Consider the following 16,624-nt stretch of genomic DNA (forward strand, 5'->3'; position numbering starts at 1 on the left):
CGCACGTGCCGTTCCGCAGACTAACGTGGGCGTGCGGCCCACCCCTGATCAGCACTATCAGCCAGAGCTGTCTGGCTTGCATCCCGCCTCTGCCACTGAACTCTGCTACACTCTGGCAGAACCAGAGACTGCTTCACAACCAGCTTGTTGCTCCGTCCTTGCAGGACCTCGCTCAAGGGAACCTGGACACACCGCTCCCGTCAGGAGACAGTGCCTTGATTATCTTCAGGACCAAGCCAGAGACTTCACGCGCTTCCATCGGCTCCACTGTGGAAGAACAAGCCTGCATCGCCCAGAGAACTTCAGACTGATAAGTTTGTCAGTTACTTAGATAACTGTTTTGTTCCCCTGTTTTATGGGTTCTGCTTTCACCCCCTTTATCACCAATACTCTCCCAGCGTGGAGGATCCCCTGTAATAAACCCCCTGTAACTCTTGATCTCCCTCCTGCTCCTCACTGTATCCGGCGTCCCTGTGCTTTACTACAGAAATATGGAAAATGTTGAAGGGTTCATAAACTTTCAAGCACCACCATAAAAACAAATGAAATACAAAGAATAAACACAAAAATTGAGCTTGGTTTGCGTTCATACACATGCAGCACATAAATGCATGTTGACATTGGCCACAAAACATAAAACCTACAAAAGACAAAATGAGCAAAAACCCTGCTGTAACTAAATAAGTAAAAGCAAAAGTGCATCTAAATAATACAGAGTTTTTAGTAATACAGTTTTTGATCAAAAATAGCATGAAAGCCATCCCACCACAACACGGTAACTCTGTTCGGGATAGTCCCACTTCTCCATGGAAATCACACAGTATCCTCAGCCTTCTCCCATAACTAAGCCCCACCCCTTCATGTACTGGTCACATGACTGTGACATCATCACAGGTCCTACACCATAGCAGCGATCGCCCAGATCCACGGACGGAAGGTTGTGGTGGTGTCCGCTGCTGGATGTGGAGACGCCTTGTGCTCTGTTATCAGCCTGCAGCAGATATACTCCCACACCGGCTCTTAGGTGAGGTGACACCGGAGGGGTTTATTTACTGTGAGGGCTTGTTTTGTGCGGGACGAGTTGTACTTTGGAATGACACCATTGGTTTTACCACATACTGTACTGGAAAACAGGAAAAAAATTCCAAGTGCGGTGAAATTGCAAAAATAGTGCTATTTCACATTTGTTTTTGTAATATTTTTTATGTACCATATTCACTAGATGCTAAAGCTGACCTGCCATTATGATTCTCCAGGTCATTACGAGCTCACAGACACCAAACATGTCTAGGTTCACAGACGAGAGGAAAAGAAATGGAGCGCTCCCCCGGTCCATACTAGAATGGCGGGTGGCCGAAAAAGCCTGACGGAGTACGGCCCTTTCGCGCTGTTCCATATCTAGATTCTTTTTTTATTTTTAAGTGATGAAAAAACCCCGCAGTGTCTCCATTTTTCAGTATTGGGTGAGGGCTTGTTTTTTGCATGCTGAGCTGACGTTTTTATTGACACCATTCTGGGATAGATAAGCTGCTTTCATCGCCCATTATTGAATTTTATTGAAAAGTCGTGGCGTCCAAAAAAAATATAATTTTAGCGGTTTAATTTTTTTTTCTCGTTACGCCGCTTACCAATCAGAGTAATTTACTTTATTGATTGGGCGATTCTGAGCGTGGTGGTGACAAATATGTATGGTTTTTCTTTGTTTCTTGTTTTATTTTGGATCGGGGAAAAGGGGGGTGATTTATACTTTTATGTTTTTGTTTTTTTTAATATACTGGCTTCATTATCGCCTGATCACCTGTGAGACAAATAGTAGGGCTCCAGCACTGTATAGCATATATGCATAGCAAAAATGACGAGCTCTTATGCGCCGTTCATAGGAGATTCACAATGACAAGCACGGGGGTCTTAAGTAGACCTCAGGCTGTCCATCAGGGCCCCCCGGTCAAGGGTCACCGATGAGCGGAGCTTGTGACACACTTCTGCCTGGCACGTGTTAAGTGCCACTGTCAGAGAATGACAGCAGCATTTAACTGGTTAACAGCTGCAGGTGGATCGCAATTCCACCCGCGGCTGTTAGGGCTCGATCGCACTTGCGATGTAATCGGACGAATGCAATCCAATAAAATAATCAGATTACATTCAGACCAATGTTATTCAGTGATTCAGTGCTCATCTGTGATTTTTTTTTATCGGCTCAGATCGGATTGAGATTGGACTGATAAAAACTCGCAGCATGCTGGGAGTGGATGTGCATTTCAGATCGCAATCACCAACACAAGTCAATGGCTGCGAGAAAAAAAAAATCACACGGCACTTGGACCATGCAAGTGCCATCCAATTTTTACGCACCGATGTCCTTGAAAACCCGACATTTCATCTGCGTGCACAGTAAAATCACAGCATGACCCGACAGAATAGATTAGAAAAGATATATACATAGAATAGATATAAAGATGTCAGTCACTTATATAATTAGTACAGCGCGTGCGCAGCTCACTGTACATGGGTTTAATTAATAAATACATTTCAGAAAAAATGGCGTGGGCGCCCCTAAAATTTTATTAACCAGCAGAGGGAAAGCTGATAGTTGTGGGCAGATGTTTATATCCTGGGAAGGGATTAACAGCCATGGAGGCTATTAACCCCTTAACCCCTGGGCCATTTTCTGTTTTTGCTTCTTCATTTTTTTTCTACCCTTCTTCCCAGAGCCATAACTTTTTTTATTTTTCTGTCAAAATGACCGTGTGAGGGTTTGTCTTTTGCGGGACAAGTTGTGCTTTTAAATGACACCATTGGTTTTAACATATCATGTACTGGAAAACGGGAAAACAAATTCAAAGGTTTTTTTTTTTTACCATGTTCACTAAATGCTAAAACTGACCTGCCACTATGATTCTCCAGGTCATTAGGAGTTCACAGACACCACACATGTCTAGGTTCTTTTTTATCTAAGTGGTGAAAAACAAATCCTAAAAAAAAGAAAAAATGGCACCATTTTCCGATACCCATAGCATCTCCATTTTTTGTGCTCTCGGGTTGGTGAGGCTTATATTTTGCGCACTGAGGTAACATTTTTATTGATACCATTTTGGTGCAGAGACGATCTTTTGATCGCCCATTATTGCCATTTTTATGCCATAAATTTCTGGTAAATGCAAATAATAATAATACATTTTATTTCTATAGCGCCGACATATTCCGCAGCACTTTACATTTCAGAGGGGATTTGTACAGACAATAGACATCACATAGATCATAACAGATACCAAGAGGAATGAGGGACCTGCTCGCAAGATTACAGTCTATGAGGAAAGAGGGAGACACGAAAGCTGGGTGGCAACAGTTGCCCTGATTGTATGGACCAGCCATAATGTTAAGTGTGTAACAGTACAGACGCAGAGGGCTGATGGATGCATAAAGCATGTGGGAACATGATGCAGGGAACCTGGTTATGGTAAAACTTTTGGCTGTGCCACACAGGGATAGATTAGGTTAATGTGCTGAGGCGATAGGCCAGTCTGAATAAATGCGTTTTCAGGTCACGCTTAAAATTGTGGGGATTGGGGACTAATCGTATTGACCTGGGAAGTGCATTCCAAAGAATTGGCACGGCACGTGTAAAGTCTTGGAGAAGGGAGTGGGAGGTTCTGACTATTGAGGATGCTAACCTCAGGTCATCAGCAGAACGGAGGGCGCGGGTAGGGTGGTATACTGAAACGAGGGAGGAGATGTAGGGTGGTGCTGAGCCATGGAGGGCTTTGTGGGTGAGGGCAATAAGTTTGTACTGGATTCTGGAGTGGATGGGTAGCCAGTGTAATGACTGGCACAAGGTAGAGGCATCGGTGTAACGATTGGTGAGGAATATGATCCTGGCTGCAGCATTCAAGACAGATTGGAGAGGGGAGAGTTTGGTAAGAGGGAGACCGATTAGTAGAGAGTTACAATAGTCCAGACGAGAATGAATAAGAGAAACAGTAAGAGTTTTTGCAGAGTCAAAAGTAAGAAAAGGTCGAATTCTAGAGATGTTTTTGAGGTGCAGATGACAAGAGCGAGCCAGTGATCGAATGTGGGGGGCAAAGGAAAGCTCAGAATCAAGTATGACCCCAAGACAGCGGGCATGTTGCAGGGGAGTAATAGTGGAACCACACACAGAAATGGCAATGTCGGGTATAGGTACATTAGTAGAGGGAGGAAACACAAGGAGTTCAGTCTCTGACAGGTTCAGTTTCAGATATAGTGAGGACATGATATTAGACACAGCATTTAGACAATCGCCGGTGTTTTCTAGAAAGGCTGGCGTGATGTCAGGAGAAGAAGCGTATAATTGGGTGTCATCAGCATAGAGATGGTACTGGAAACCAAATCTACTGATTGTTTGACCAATAGGGGCAGTGTACAAGGAGAAGAGGAGGGGGCCTAGAACCGATCCTTGAGGAACCCCAACAGTAAGGGGAAGGTGAGAGGAGGAGGAACCGGCAAAAGAAACAGTAAAGGAGCAGTCAGAGAGATAGGAGGAGAACCAGGAGAGAACGGTGTGCTTGAGGCCAATGGAACGGAGCATAGTGAGGAGGAGCTGATGATCCACAGTGTCGAATGCTGCAGAGAGATCCAAGAGAATTAGCATGGAGTAGTGACCATTTGATTTAGCTGTTAGCAGATCATTAGAGACTTTAGTGAGGGCAGTTTCAGCAGAGTGTAAAGAGCGGAAACCGGATTGGAGAGGGTCGAGAAGAGAGTTACCAAAGAGATAGCGGATAAGATGGGAGTGGACCAGGCGTTCCAGGAGTTTAGAGATGAAGGGAAGATTAGAGACAGGTCTATAGTTAGCGGCACAGTTTTGGTCGAGGGATGTTTTTTTTAAGTAGTGGATGTATGATGGCATGCTTAAATGAGGAGGGAAAGATACCAGAAGAGAGAGAGAGGTTAAATATTTAAGTTATGTGAGGGGTGACAGCAGGGGAAAGGGACTGGAGGAGATGTGTCGGAAATGGGTCACTGGTGCAAGTGGTTCAGCGAGAAGATGCAAGGAGCCTGCTTACGTCTTCTTCTGTGACTGGTTCAAAATCAGAGCATGAGATAGATGCAGTGGGGGAGGGAGGATAGTGCATGGTATGAGGTGATTGGGAGATAATTTCCTGTCGGATCTGGTCAATTTTTTCTTTGAAATAATTGGCCAGATCGTCAGCTCGGAGCTCCGTGGTTGGGGCCTGTACTCTTGGGTTGAGTAGAGAATGAAACGCGTCAAAGAGACGTTTCGGGTTATTGGACAGTGAGGTGATGAGGGTGTTGAAATAGGTTTGTTTGGAGAGGTGAAGGGCAGTGTTGTATGTTCTAAGCATAAACTTATAATGGATGAAATCTTCGTGTAGATTGGATTTTCTCCACAGACGTTCGGCGCACCTGGAGCACCGCTGCAGGAAACGTGTTTGCAGGGTGTGCCAGGGTTGTCGCCGTCTGCGTTGTGGTGTTCTATGTATAGGAGGTGCAAATTCATCCAGGGCACTTTGAAGAGTTTCATTGTAATGCTTCAATGCAGAATCAGGACATGAGAGGGAGGAGATAGGGGCCAATGAAGACTGCAAGTTCTTCATAAGTTTCTGGGTGTTAATGGCCTGTATGTTTCTATAAGTCTGGACAGTGGGGGTGACCTGAGCAGCCTGGCAGTTCTTTATAGAGAATGAAAGAAGATTGTGGTCAGAGAGCGGGAGAGGGGAGTTTGCAAAATCATCCACTTTGATATTACCTTTATATTACCTTGAGACTTATACTTATGAATTCCAAGTCTTTACATCCATGATGATTTACTCAACAACAGACCATAAAAAGTTCACCTAGATGCTGGAATGTTGATTGGTCGTAACAGAATGTGCAGACACATAGTGTAGGCTCCTTTCAGGTCACACTTGGCCTTAAAGGGGTTGTTTGCTACTAGGACAACCCCTTCTTGATCTAAATGTTTGGTGCTGATAAAATAAAAAAGTCTGTACTCATCCCCCGTGCCGGTCCCCAATCAGAGCTGGCGTCACTGTCTCTTCCTTCAGACAACTTCAACATCAAGAAGTGAGAGATCAGCTGCAGCCCGGACTTCATCTTGATGTTCCATTTGTCTGATGGCGGGGCCAGTGACGCCAGTGCTGATTGGGTGCCGGAGTCACGTGCCATAACAACGAGACCCCCCACACTGTTGGAATGGCGCTGGCACGGGACCAGAGTATTAGCTTCTTTGTTTTATCGGGCCGAGATTGGGGTATGAGAAGCCGTTGTGTATGTAGAGAAAAACTTCAACCACTCTGCTCTGAGAACCTGTTGATATCCGCGCTCAAGAAGTTACGTCTGTATTACACAAATTGTGTGTTTCTCCTTTTTTTATGAAGATGTCCACAGGACTGGATCTCTTTTCTTACTGAAGTTTTCTCATTTTTCCAACCAAAGCAGTCCTGAGAGAGCGACCGAGGATGGACAAGGACCAGACTAAGATCACCTGTAAAATATTAAGCTTCACCTTGGAAATCCTCTACCTGGTGACCGGAGAGGTAAACTTCTGTCCGTACCATTATTGGATCATTTATCAAGTTACACACGTGGTCAAAATTGTTGGTGCCCCTCGTTTAATGACAGAAAAACCCACAATGGTGACAGAAATAACTTGATTCTGACAAAAGTAATAATAAATAAAAAATCTATGAAAATGATCAAATGAAAGTCAGACATTGCTTTTCCACCATGCTGCCACAGAATTAAAAAATAAACCTCATGTAATCGGCCTGGACAGAAATGATGGTTCCCTAACTTAATATTTTGTTGCACAACCTTTTGAGGCAATCACTGCAATCAAACGATTCCTGTACCTGTCAGTGAGACTTCTGCGCCTCTCGACAGGTATTTTGGCCACTCCTCCAGAGCAAACTGCTCCAGTTGTCTCGTGTGTGAAGGTTGCCTTTCCCAGACACCATGTTTCAGCTCTTTCCAAAGATGCTCAATAGGATTTAGGTCAGGCCTCACAGAAGGCCACTTCATAATAGTCCAGTGTTTTCCTCTTAGCCATTCTTGGGTGTTTTTAGCTGTGTGTTTTGGGTCATTATCCTGTTGCAAGACCCATGACCTGCAACTGAGACCAAGCTTTCTGACACTGGGCAGCGCATTTCTCTCTAGAATCCCTTGACAGTCTTGAGATTTCATTGTATCCTGCACAGATTCTAGACACCCTGTGCCAGATGCAGCAAAGCAGCCCCTGAACATAATAGAGCTTCCTCCATGTTTCACAGTAGGGACAGTGTTCTTTTCTTGATATGCTTCATTTTTCCGTCTGTGAACATAGAGCTGATGTGACTTGCCAAAACGTTCCATTTTTGTATCATCTGTCCATAGGACATTCTCCCAGAAGCTTTGTGGCTTGTCAACATGTAGTTTGGCAAATTCCATTCTGGCATTTTTATGATTTTTTTTTCAACAATGGTGTCCTCCTTGGTTGTCTCCCATGAAGTCCACTTTGGCTCATACACCAACGGATGGTGCGATCTGACACTGATGTTCCTTGAGCTTGAAGTTCACCTTTAATCTGTTTAGAGGTTTTTCTGGGCTCTTTTGTTACCATTCGTATTATCCATCTCTTTGATGTCATCAGTTTCCCTCCTGCGGCCACATCCAGGGAGGTTGGCTACAGTCCCATGGAGCTTACATTTCTGAATAATATGTGCAGCTGTAGTCACAGGAACATCGAGCTGCTTGGAGATGGTCTTATAACTTTTACCTGTAACATATTTGTCTATAATTTTCTTTCTAAGCTCCTGAGACAACTCTTTCCTTCGCTTCCTCTGGTCCATGTTGAGTGTGATACACACCATGTCACCACACAGCACAGTGAGTATCTGTAGCCTCTATACGGGCCGCTCACTGACTCCAGGATTATAGACATCTTTGATGCTAATTTGTGGACACACCGCAATGTAACATGTCCCTGTTGTCACATTATTTTCGGGGGTGCCATCTTTTTTGTCCAGGTCTATTTTCATGAGTTTTATTTTTTTAAAATTTCTGTGGAAGCATGGCTGAAAAGCAATGTCTGACTTCCATTTGTTCATTTTCATAGATGTTTGATTTATTATTACTTTTGTCAGATTCAAGTTATTTCTGTCACCATTGTGGATTTTCCTGTCATTAAGTGAGGGGTGCCAACAATTTTGACCACCTGTGTAAATATCAGTAAGGTGAAATGCAAAAGAGCAAATAGGAACAATCAATGTCCTGTATCATCGGCTCCCACAGTGAAACAAACAGCGGAAAACGTGTCGATCAGTCATCAGCTGGGAAAATTTTACCAAAATGTCCTTTATCAGTTAAAAGATCTCTTGGTAAAAGTTCCCCAATGGTAATTAGGCAGGGTAATGAGAATGACAAGGTGGCTCCTTGTAACCAGGAGGAGAGGGCCGACCACGAACCAAGAGGGTTGGTGGACTGTTACGTTGAGCCAAGGACTTACCCACATTGGTATTAGACTGTAACTATAACAAGGAGACGTGAAGTAAAGGATTCTTTACTCTACAAGCATTGTTCACTTTTTACAAATTTAACGGGTTATTACAGATTAACCATCTCTACCATCTTTTTTTTTTTTTTTAATCGAAGGGCATTTGTGAATTTGATGTAAGATGCAAATTCCTTGTTGAGTTGTTTCTTGGGTACGTTGTTTAGTCACCGAAGATGTGATGGTAGAATGAGTATATAATCACTAGGAGGGTCTGGATCATTTCACCATGTGGTGATGGAATCTGTCCACCATGTCGGGAAGGTTAGCAGAGATATTTCTATGCCTAGTTTGTAGATTAATGAGAAGAAGTTTGGGTGGAAGGGAACAATATAATCCTCTAGAAAGTTCTACGTATTGTTCAATTTATCAGCGTCTCTCCACACACAGGATTACACAATAGTGAAGAAGACAACAAGTGACTATGTGACTCCAGGCAGCCATGAGTCAGGAGGGCGGAGCCTCATCACAGATCCTCCCCCACACTCCCCAATACATAAGAAGAAGAAGATCCTAGAACTTGCCAACAAGATGATTGAGCTGCTGACCGGAGAGGTGACTGCTGGGACATTATACAGGGCCAGGACAGGAGGATTCTGGGTAATGACGGTATCATTGTCTGTGTCAGGTTCCTGTAAGGTGTCAGGACGTCACCATCTATTTCTCCATGGAGGAGTGGGAGTATCTAGAAGGACACAAGGATCTGTACGAGGACGTCATGATGGAGGACGAACAGCCCCGCACATCACCAGGGGAGCAGACTTGTAAGTACATTGTGGAGGCACGAGGGTCAGTGGGTGTTCTTGTCTGCTGGCCTTGCTGTGTTTAGGCAGGACATCACATGGACCAAGGCTCATCCCACAGAACCCCTGTTCTCCTTCCTTATGGGCAGAATACTACCCAGACAACACAGGGTGAGGTTAACACAATATGGTGATACTTTATTGGATCACCAATAGACAATTACATATAGTGCAGTCACAGAAAATACATAAGATGGAGCAAATTACAGAGTCTCACCCTTCCACTGGCTCGCAAAGGATTAGAAAATCAGCGACTTCAGGGCCAACTACTCCAACCAGTGACACCCCACTTTTGGTGGGCACGCACAGAGAGGAGGTAGCGGCAAGCTTAGGAAGCTGATAGAGTACATTGAGAAATGTGGCCAGTTGACCTGATTGTCTCAACCTGGATTCTTCAAATGGTTTTGAGGGTTCAGTGGTGGTTAATGAAACAGATCTGTATTCCTCCAGTTGGTTCTTTGGCTGTTCTCATGTAGAGTTTATGTAAACAGAGGTACATCCCCTTTTATAGTCCACAACTCTTATTCAGGGCACAGGATTAGGTTAAGGTGGAAGGAGATAATCTCTCATTGTTCAAGTGTTCAATCAACCTGTATATTTTGTCCTTCAAGGGTTGTAGAATAATAAACTGCAGTGCTTGTATAATGAAAATCAGCAGGCATTCAACATATTAACAAACATCCTTGGTTCAATTAACCTGCGTCTTTGTCCTCCAAGATTATTTAGAAGAATAAAGTGTAGGGGCTGATACAATAGGTAATCAGCAGACCTTCAACAAATCAACATACAAGTCAACATACAAGAGTAAGCGTATAGGATCATATAAAAAAATGGCTTGTGTCTCTTGACCTACTGAATAATACGTCTGGCATAATTAAGAATGAATGCTGAGTCATCACATACAAACTAATAATAATAGTCTTGTTGCCCAACTCTGTGCACAGGGAGGCACTAGCTGCAGTGTTAAGTACGTAAAGGGAACTTATCAGCTGATTCAACTTTCCCAAACACACAATGTGGTTCTGACTGCTCCTTTGATATTTCTAGTAGAGGGTTTAGCTGTTCTGTCTGTTAATTAAACATTGGTTTCATTGTACAAGTGTAGTTTTTAGAAAAAAAGTTAGTGAGGAGTTCAGCATTGGTATTAAAACCCTAATTGTGACAGAGACATCTCCTCCAGCCAGTCATGGAGTCCACCATTGAGTGTTTGTGTCTCCTACAGATGGATCCAGGAGGAGAAAACCACCAGAGAGATGTCCCCATCCTCTGTATTTCCAGGACCGTCCAGACGAGAATCATGAGGTAGAAGACGCTAAAGTCTCATCTCCAAAATACGACCATAAAGAGATGGAACCGAAGTTCATGTTGCATTCTTACCTTCTCTGTTTAGGGTGAAGATGTGATGGATATTAAGGTTGATGTTATAAATGAATTAAAAGAAGAGATAGAGGACGATCAGCCATGTAAGGAGGGGAGACCATCACTGATTGTAAAATGAAAACCTGTTTTGAGGGTCTAGATACAACCCTCATCACTGGATCATCCCATGAAAACGATCTGTTCTGTGTCATCTACAGATGTAAGAATCCCAACAGAGACATGTCCCCGTCCTCTGTATTCCCCGGACTGCCTGGAGGGAAGTCGCAATGTCCCAGAGAATCATCAGGTAGACGTTGGCATAGATAATGGATTATAAGTATACAGTTAGGAGGCTCAACTGTGGTCTATAATTTTGTAACCGGTATTGTGCAGTCATCATCATATTTGATGTCAGCTTTTCTCTTCATCTTGCTGAGAACTTCATTGGTACAGTCCATACAGTTACATCATTAGGAAATTCTATTAACAGAGATAGGGATACTCTTTAGCGAATGTAAAGCCATAGAGTTCTCAGGGTTCTCCATGTGATTCCATAGCTCAGCTGAAGAGAAGAATACGATACATTTTCAGATATAAAGAGACAGTTCAATGGTGAGGAGTGTAAAGTAGAACGAGTGACTGGGAATTTAAAAATAAAAAAACTGTAGAGCTTCTTTAGTTTTGGACTTAGCTTCTCAATGATTATACGCTTAGGTTAACAACCAATATTCTAAGGTGTTTTTTTTTTAGCAGATCCTCTCCAAAATCCTTTTTCAAAAACCACCTCAAATACATTTGGAGAACTCTTCCTATACACATCTATGAAAAATCCATTTCATGACCAGTTTTATTACATCAAAGTTGAGTGATGAGATTTTCCCACCTGACTTTTGTATTGTACTGAGTTGTCACATATGGTATCAGGGTGATGATCCGAGAACGACGAGAGGGGGTCCACCGAGTAAGGTGAAGGAGGACATTCCTGAAGATGTCACCACAGGTATGTGATAATGATCTCAGCGGTTTCTTACGGCGAGCTTCTACCTAAATGTTGCATGAAAGTAACATTTCCATCAGTGATGCTCTGTGATGTTAGTAACGACGCCGCAGACGGAAAACGCTCTACGAATCCTGAGATGCCTTTGGCTTGGCATCAGTTTATTGGGGCACACTAAGGCCGTGTTCAGATGAGCACTGACCTTATCGGACCAGTCACGTCCTCCGCTCCATTCGCCTGCCAATAACATAGACTAGAGTGGTACAGACTGCCGGATTTGTTTTCTGTCCTGGTGTAAAATCCTTCATTTGCACACTGCGTACATTGTAAATTACTTTTCGTGCCCCCCCAAAATGTGCAAATAACGGAACAAAAAATTACAAAGAGAAAACTATAAAAAAAAAAAATCTGAAATGAAGAATATTAATAAAGAACCAGTCAGTATAAACCAGACACATCATTCGTATTCCTGCAGCCAGAACCTCCCGAATAATACGATCACTGTATCACGGTCACTTGTCGCCTCCAGGAATGAAGTTCTTCACATTTCCGCAGTGCGGGATTTGAGGCAACACTAAAATACAATCATTTTTTCATGTTTTCGCTTTCACTTTTTTCAAGGGCTATAACTTTTTTATTTTTTCATCCACGTGGGAATTTTTGTTGGATGAGTTGTAGTTTTGAATGACAACATTTATTCTGAAAAAAATAAAAGCAAAAAACAATTCAAATGGTGGAATAATGCAATTCCGTCATTGGGTTTTGCTGTTACGGCGTTCACTGTGTGGTGAACAGTCCGTGGTATCCTTGTTCTATGGCTCGGGACAGTTATAGTGATACAATATTAATAGACCAAATAGATTTAATTTTTTTAATGAAGGATGAAATACTGTACATATATTTCCACGTCAGCCCAGTCACAACAGCACCACAAATGGGGTCTTCTCCCTTTGACCTCTGAGGGTCAAATGACATCCACACTAAAGGTTCATTTTCACTACACGATAATTGGGATTATTCCTCATTTCACGATCATTTTCCTGTGTAAACAGGCTGCCGCTCACCTGCCAATCATACATTTATGGAGTTGCTTTTGGAGAATTTTTAAGCCAAAGCCAGAAGTGGATTTACAAGGCGTGGGAAATGTAAGTGAAGGACTGTGTCCTTCCTACCAGGTCAACTTCTTGTTCAATTAAAGATCAATTAAAATCCAAGAATTAGAAATTGACGACGCATTTCAGATATTCATGCAATGAGTAAGGACTTATGTCCAAAGCATGTTTTTAAATTTCTGATTCTTGGATTTAAAGGATCTTTAATAAATCTGGATTTTTAGGACCCTGTTGCAGGATTTTTTTCACTTTTTCTACTCTGAACACTAGCCGTACTACAAGGACCCATCCGTGCATTAGGGATTACTCTTTTCCGGGAATGAGAAGATTGTTTGTTTGTTTTTCTATCGAACTTCTTGCTTTGGCTCAAAAAACTGCATGTGTGTTTCCAGACTAATGGAAATGTTATACATTTGTTTACTTTGTTCTAAAACCACATTCTAAAAATCAATTTTTTTCATCCTAGCAGAAAACCCAAGTAAGAATATTGAAGAATGCTTCATGTTATTGCTAAACTGTAAAGTAGAAGATGAAGACATTGAGCATTATTCATCAGGTGAAAACCTCATAACCCTTAATGCACAATCAAGATTTCACAACACAGATCTGTCATATAATCTTTCAAATCTTGGAGAATCTTCTCTTGATCAATCACAAATTGTTATTACGGGTGAGAAAGCAAGTGAAAGTGCTCAGTGTGTTGAAAGTGGAAAAACGTTTACAAAAAGTTCAGACCTTTGTACACCCAGAAGAATTCACACAAGGGAGAAGCCATACTCCTGTTCAGAATGTGGGCACTGTTTTAGCCAGAAATCAGGACTTGATAAATTCAAGAGCACGTACACAGGTAAGAAACCATATTCTTGTTTTCAATGTGGAAGATGTTTTGACTGGAAAACAGTTCTTGTTGAACATGACAAAGAAGAAGAGCCAGTTTTACTTTCTGACTATGGAAATTGTTTATCAGATAAATCTTATCTTTCAAGACATGAGAAAAATCAAACAAGAGAGAAGCAATTTTCATGTTCTGAATGTGATAGTTCTTTTACAAGAAAATCAAATCTTGTTAAACATCAGAAAATTCACACAGGAGAGAAGCCATTTTCATGTTCTGAATGTGGGAAATGTTTTATAGCCAAGTCACATCTTTTTAGACATCAGAGAAGTCATACTGGTGAGAAGCCATATACATGTTCCGAATGTGGGAAATGTTTTGCAAAAAAATCAAATCTTTTTAACCATCAGAGAACTCATACAGGAAAAAAGCCATACTCTTGTTCACTGTGTGAGAAATCTTTTACAGATAAATCAAGTCTTGTTACACATGAGAGAATTCACACAGGAGAGAATCTTTTTCCATGTTTAGAATGTGGTAAATCCTTTACATGTAAATCAAATCTAGTTATACACGAGCGAATTCACACAGGAGAAAAGCCATACTCTTGTTCAGTATGTGGGAAACGCTTTTCAAATAAATCGGATCTTAATAAACATGGGAGAATTCACACAGGAGAGAAGCCGTACTCCTGTTCACTATGTGGAAAGTGTTTTACAAATAAATCAGATGTTGTAAAACATGAAAGAAGTCACACAGGGGAGAAACCGTATTCATGTTCACTATGTGGGAAATGTTTTACAGTGAAATCAAGTCAAGTTAAACATGAGAGTCAAAGAAGGTGTTTTGATGTCCACTTTGTGGAAAATGTTTTATAGAGAAATCAAACTAGGAAAGTCGTCAGAGAATAAAGTATAGGCGGGGACATGATTTGCTTATTTCATGTAAAGCCCCATCAAAAGAAACTGGGCAGTCCAACCACCAGGAGGAAAAAAGGTTTTAACTCCTTAGGAGTTCAGATGTGGTTACTATAAGAACTATTATTTTGCGGAACAGCCGACCTCAGGAGACAGTCACAACAGAAACAGGTGATGGTTTTAAAAAAGGCTTAGATGCCTTTTTAGAAGAAAATGACATAATTATTTACATGTGTCAAATTCTTAATCTGAATCCAGTCAGTTGACACTTGGGATCTGGAGGGAAAAAACTTGCTCTTGAACAGCGTAGAGCATGCATTCTGGACGTGTCTATAGCCCATTCCTTGTACTCTTTCCCATCCCTCTTTTGAACGTAATGGTCATATGTCTTTTTTAGCCATATTAACTATGTAATGCGCATTTAAGAGAAACCATTTTCTTGTTGTAATGTATCCAATACTATATGGGCAATAAAAAGCTGTAAACTACCATTTGTTTCCTAACTAATTTACAGTGATATGTAACATTGCTCTGATGAGAGAATTTTTGGTTTCTGTTTGGCTTTTGTTAAATTGAGGTTTTTATCTACTCACCTTAAACTGTTTATTGGTCTGGACAGCAATGACGCGATGTCACTTCACATGGTGGAGAATGATTGGTGTAGCTGGTACCAGTTACTGAGATTTGGGCAGACAAGGACCAAACAAATTACAGTTTTAAATGTTAAAAGCTCAGTCCTCAAAAAAATATAAAAGGAATGAGTCCGGCCTGGGTAGAGGATCATCTGAGTTATGAATGGAGGTCAAATGCCCTCAGCGTAAACCTCAAAGACATTAGTTTGTTGAGATTTCACCAGTTTGCTGCAAAAAATCAGGAGACTAATTGAATGCAGAATAAAATGAACTAAAGTAGAAGGTCTCGATGACCCAATTAGAGTCCTGGAAGTTAACCGGGGACAGAGCGTAAATCAGAGACTGCTAGCTGTTGACTTTTTGAAGTACCCAAGTGTGGTCAAGGAACAGAGACAGTCGGACAGAAACACAGCAGACCCACTCAAGATCAGAGGTCATATTATTAGTCAAAAGACTGAGAGGACACATCCACCTTTTATGATCTTATCTGCAAGATGAGAATGAATATAAGTCAAAGTAGGACCAACCCACGTGACTGATGTGAGTAGACCCTAGGCAGAGCAAATACTTGTCGTCTATATAAATCCTTTCTAGACGAGCTTCAGAAGATCTCTCCCTTCCTCCAGAGCTTATTTAATTGACAGCAATTCCCCATCTCCAATATTTTTCTCTGTAATAGCAAATGTTTTTAAATGGAAACTACAAGGTCAGGTCTTTCCCCTTACTCCTCTTCTGTGAGAGGATCACTCTGAGGCATCGAGCCCCAAGATGGACAACCCTGTTCAACCCAAGAGAGAAGCAACAGTTCTTTTTAATTCTTAAGACCGTTTCAGTTTAGTATTTTGAAGTAACCTCTTTTTTAGTTAGAGTTGTGATGATGACCACCAGAAATAAAAAATGGAAACCTACAATAATACTATACAAAAACCCGCAGGAAGCACTGGATCCATCAAAGGGCCTGAGGATGTGGCCACTTCAGTACAGCAGAGAGTTTCTTTAGGTCAAACTGCCGACTCCGGTGGGACATCCCATGTCTCATAATCGGCAGCAAAGTGTTTTCATAGTGGCCCTTCTCCATTTGATATGAGTGGTTTTCCCTGAGTGGCTGCAGAATCCACTGGACTTGTTTGGAATCTGACACCATAAACATAACGAGGATCTTGGAATTTATTATTCATGAATTTCTGGAAAACTGAATAAACACAAGTATTAAAAACCAGGCTCCTATGGGTCAGGTGATCATTCTATACAAGCTTAGAATGCTATATAAGGATGGTTCACACACTGGGAGGCACATCCCTGATGAAGAGAGAAGCCTTCCCTCGAAATGCGTCGCATTTGTGCCACTTGCGAGCCACCATCCTTCCCCTAGTGTGACGTCACGCTACACCCAGCCCCCAACACGCACCAATCTCCTCAGCATTGCTCAAGGCTGGAGCACG

The 16,624-nt window shown here is 42.0% G+C and overlaps 1 protein-coding gene across 3 annotated transcripts; it reads left to right on the plus strand.

Annotated features, from left to right (window-relative positions):
* Nucleotides 1–906: 906 nt before the first annotated feature.
* LOC141091592 (uncharacterized) lies at nucleotides 907–15,041 on the plus strand. 3 transcript variants are annotated; one of them, XM_073577257.1, is made up of 9 exons: nucleotides 907–1,024; nucleotides 6,436–6,536; nucleotides 8,918–9,082; nucleotides 9,156–9,291; nucleotides 10,553–10,632; nucleotides 10,721–10,793; nucleotides 10,908–10,996; nucleotides 11,614–11,689; nucleotides 13,265–15,041. In XM_073577257.1, exons 1-9 carry the CDS (start codon nucleotides 961–963, stop codon nucleotides 14,509–14,511), a joined length of 2,031 nt encoding a protein of 676 aa, XP_073433358.1. In that variant the 5' UTR covers nucleotides 907–960; the 3' UTR covers nucleotides 14,512–15,041. The 3 variants fall into 3 exon arrangements, with proteins under 3 accessions (XP_073433358.1, XP_073433360.1, XP_073433359.1); XM_073577259.1 differs by having other exon boundaries at nucleotides 13,268–15,041; XM_073577258.1 differs by having other exon boundaries at nucleotides 6,439–6,536.
* Nucleotides 15,042–16,624: the final 1,583 nt, after the last annotated feature.

This window comes from Dendrobates tinctorius, unplaced genomic scaffold (assembly GCF_039654945.1).
Source record: "Dendrobates tinctorius isolate UK_male_01 unplaced genomic scaffold, ASM3965494v1 ptg000055l, whole genome shotgun sequence".
Classification (NCBI taxonomy): Eukaryota; Metazoa; Chordata; class Amphibia; order Anura; family Dendrobatidae; genus Dendrobates; species Dendrobates tinctorius.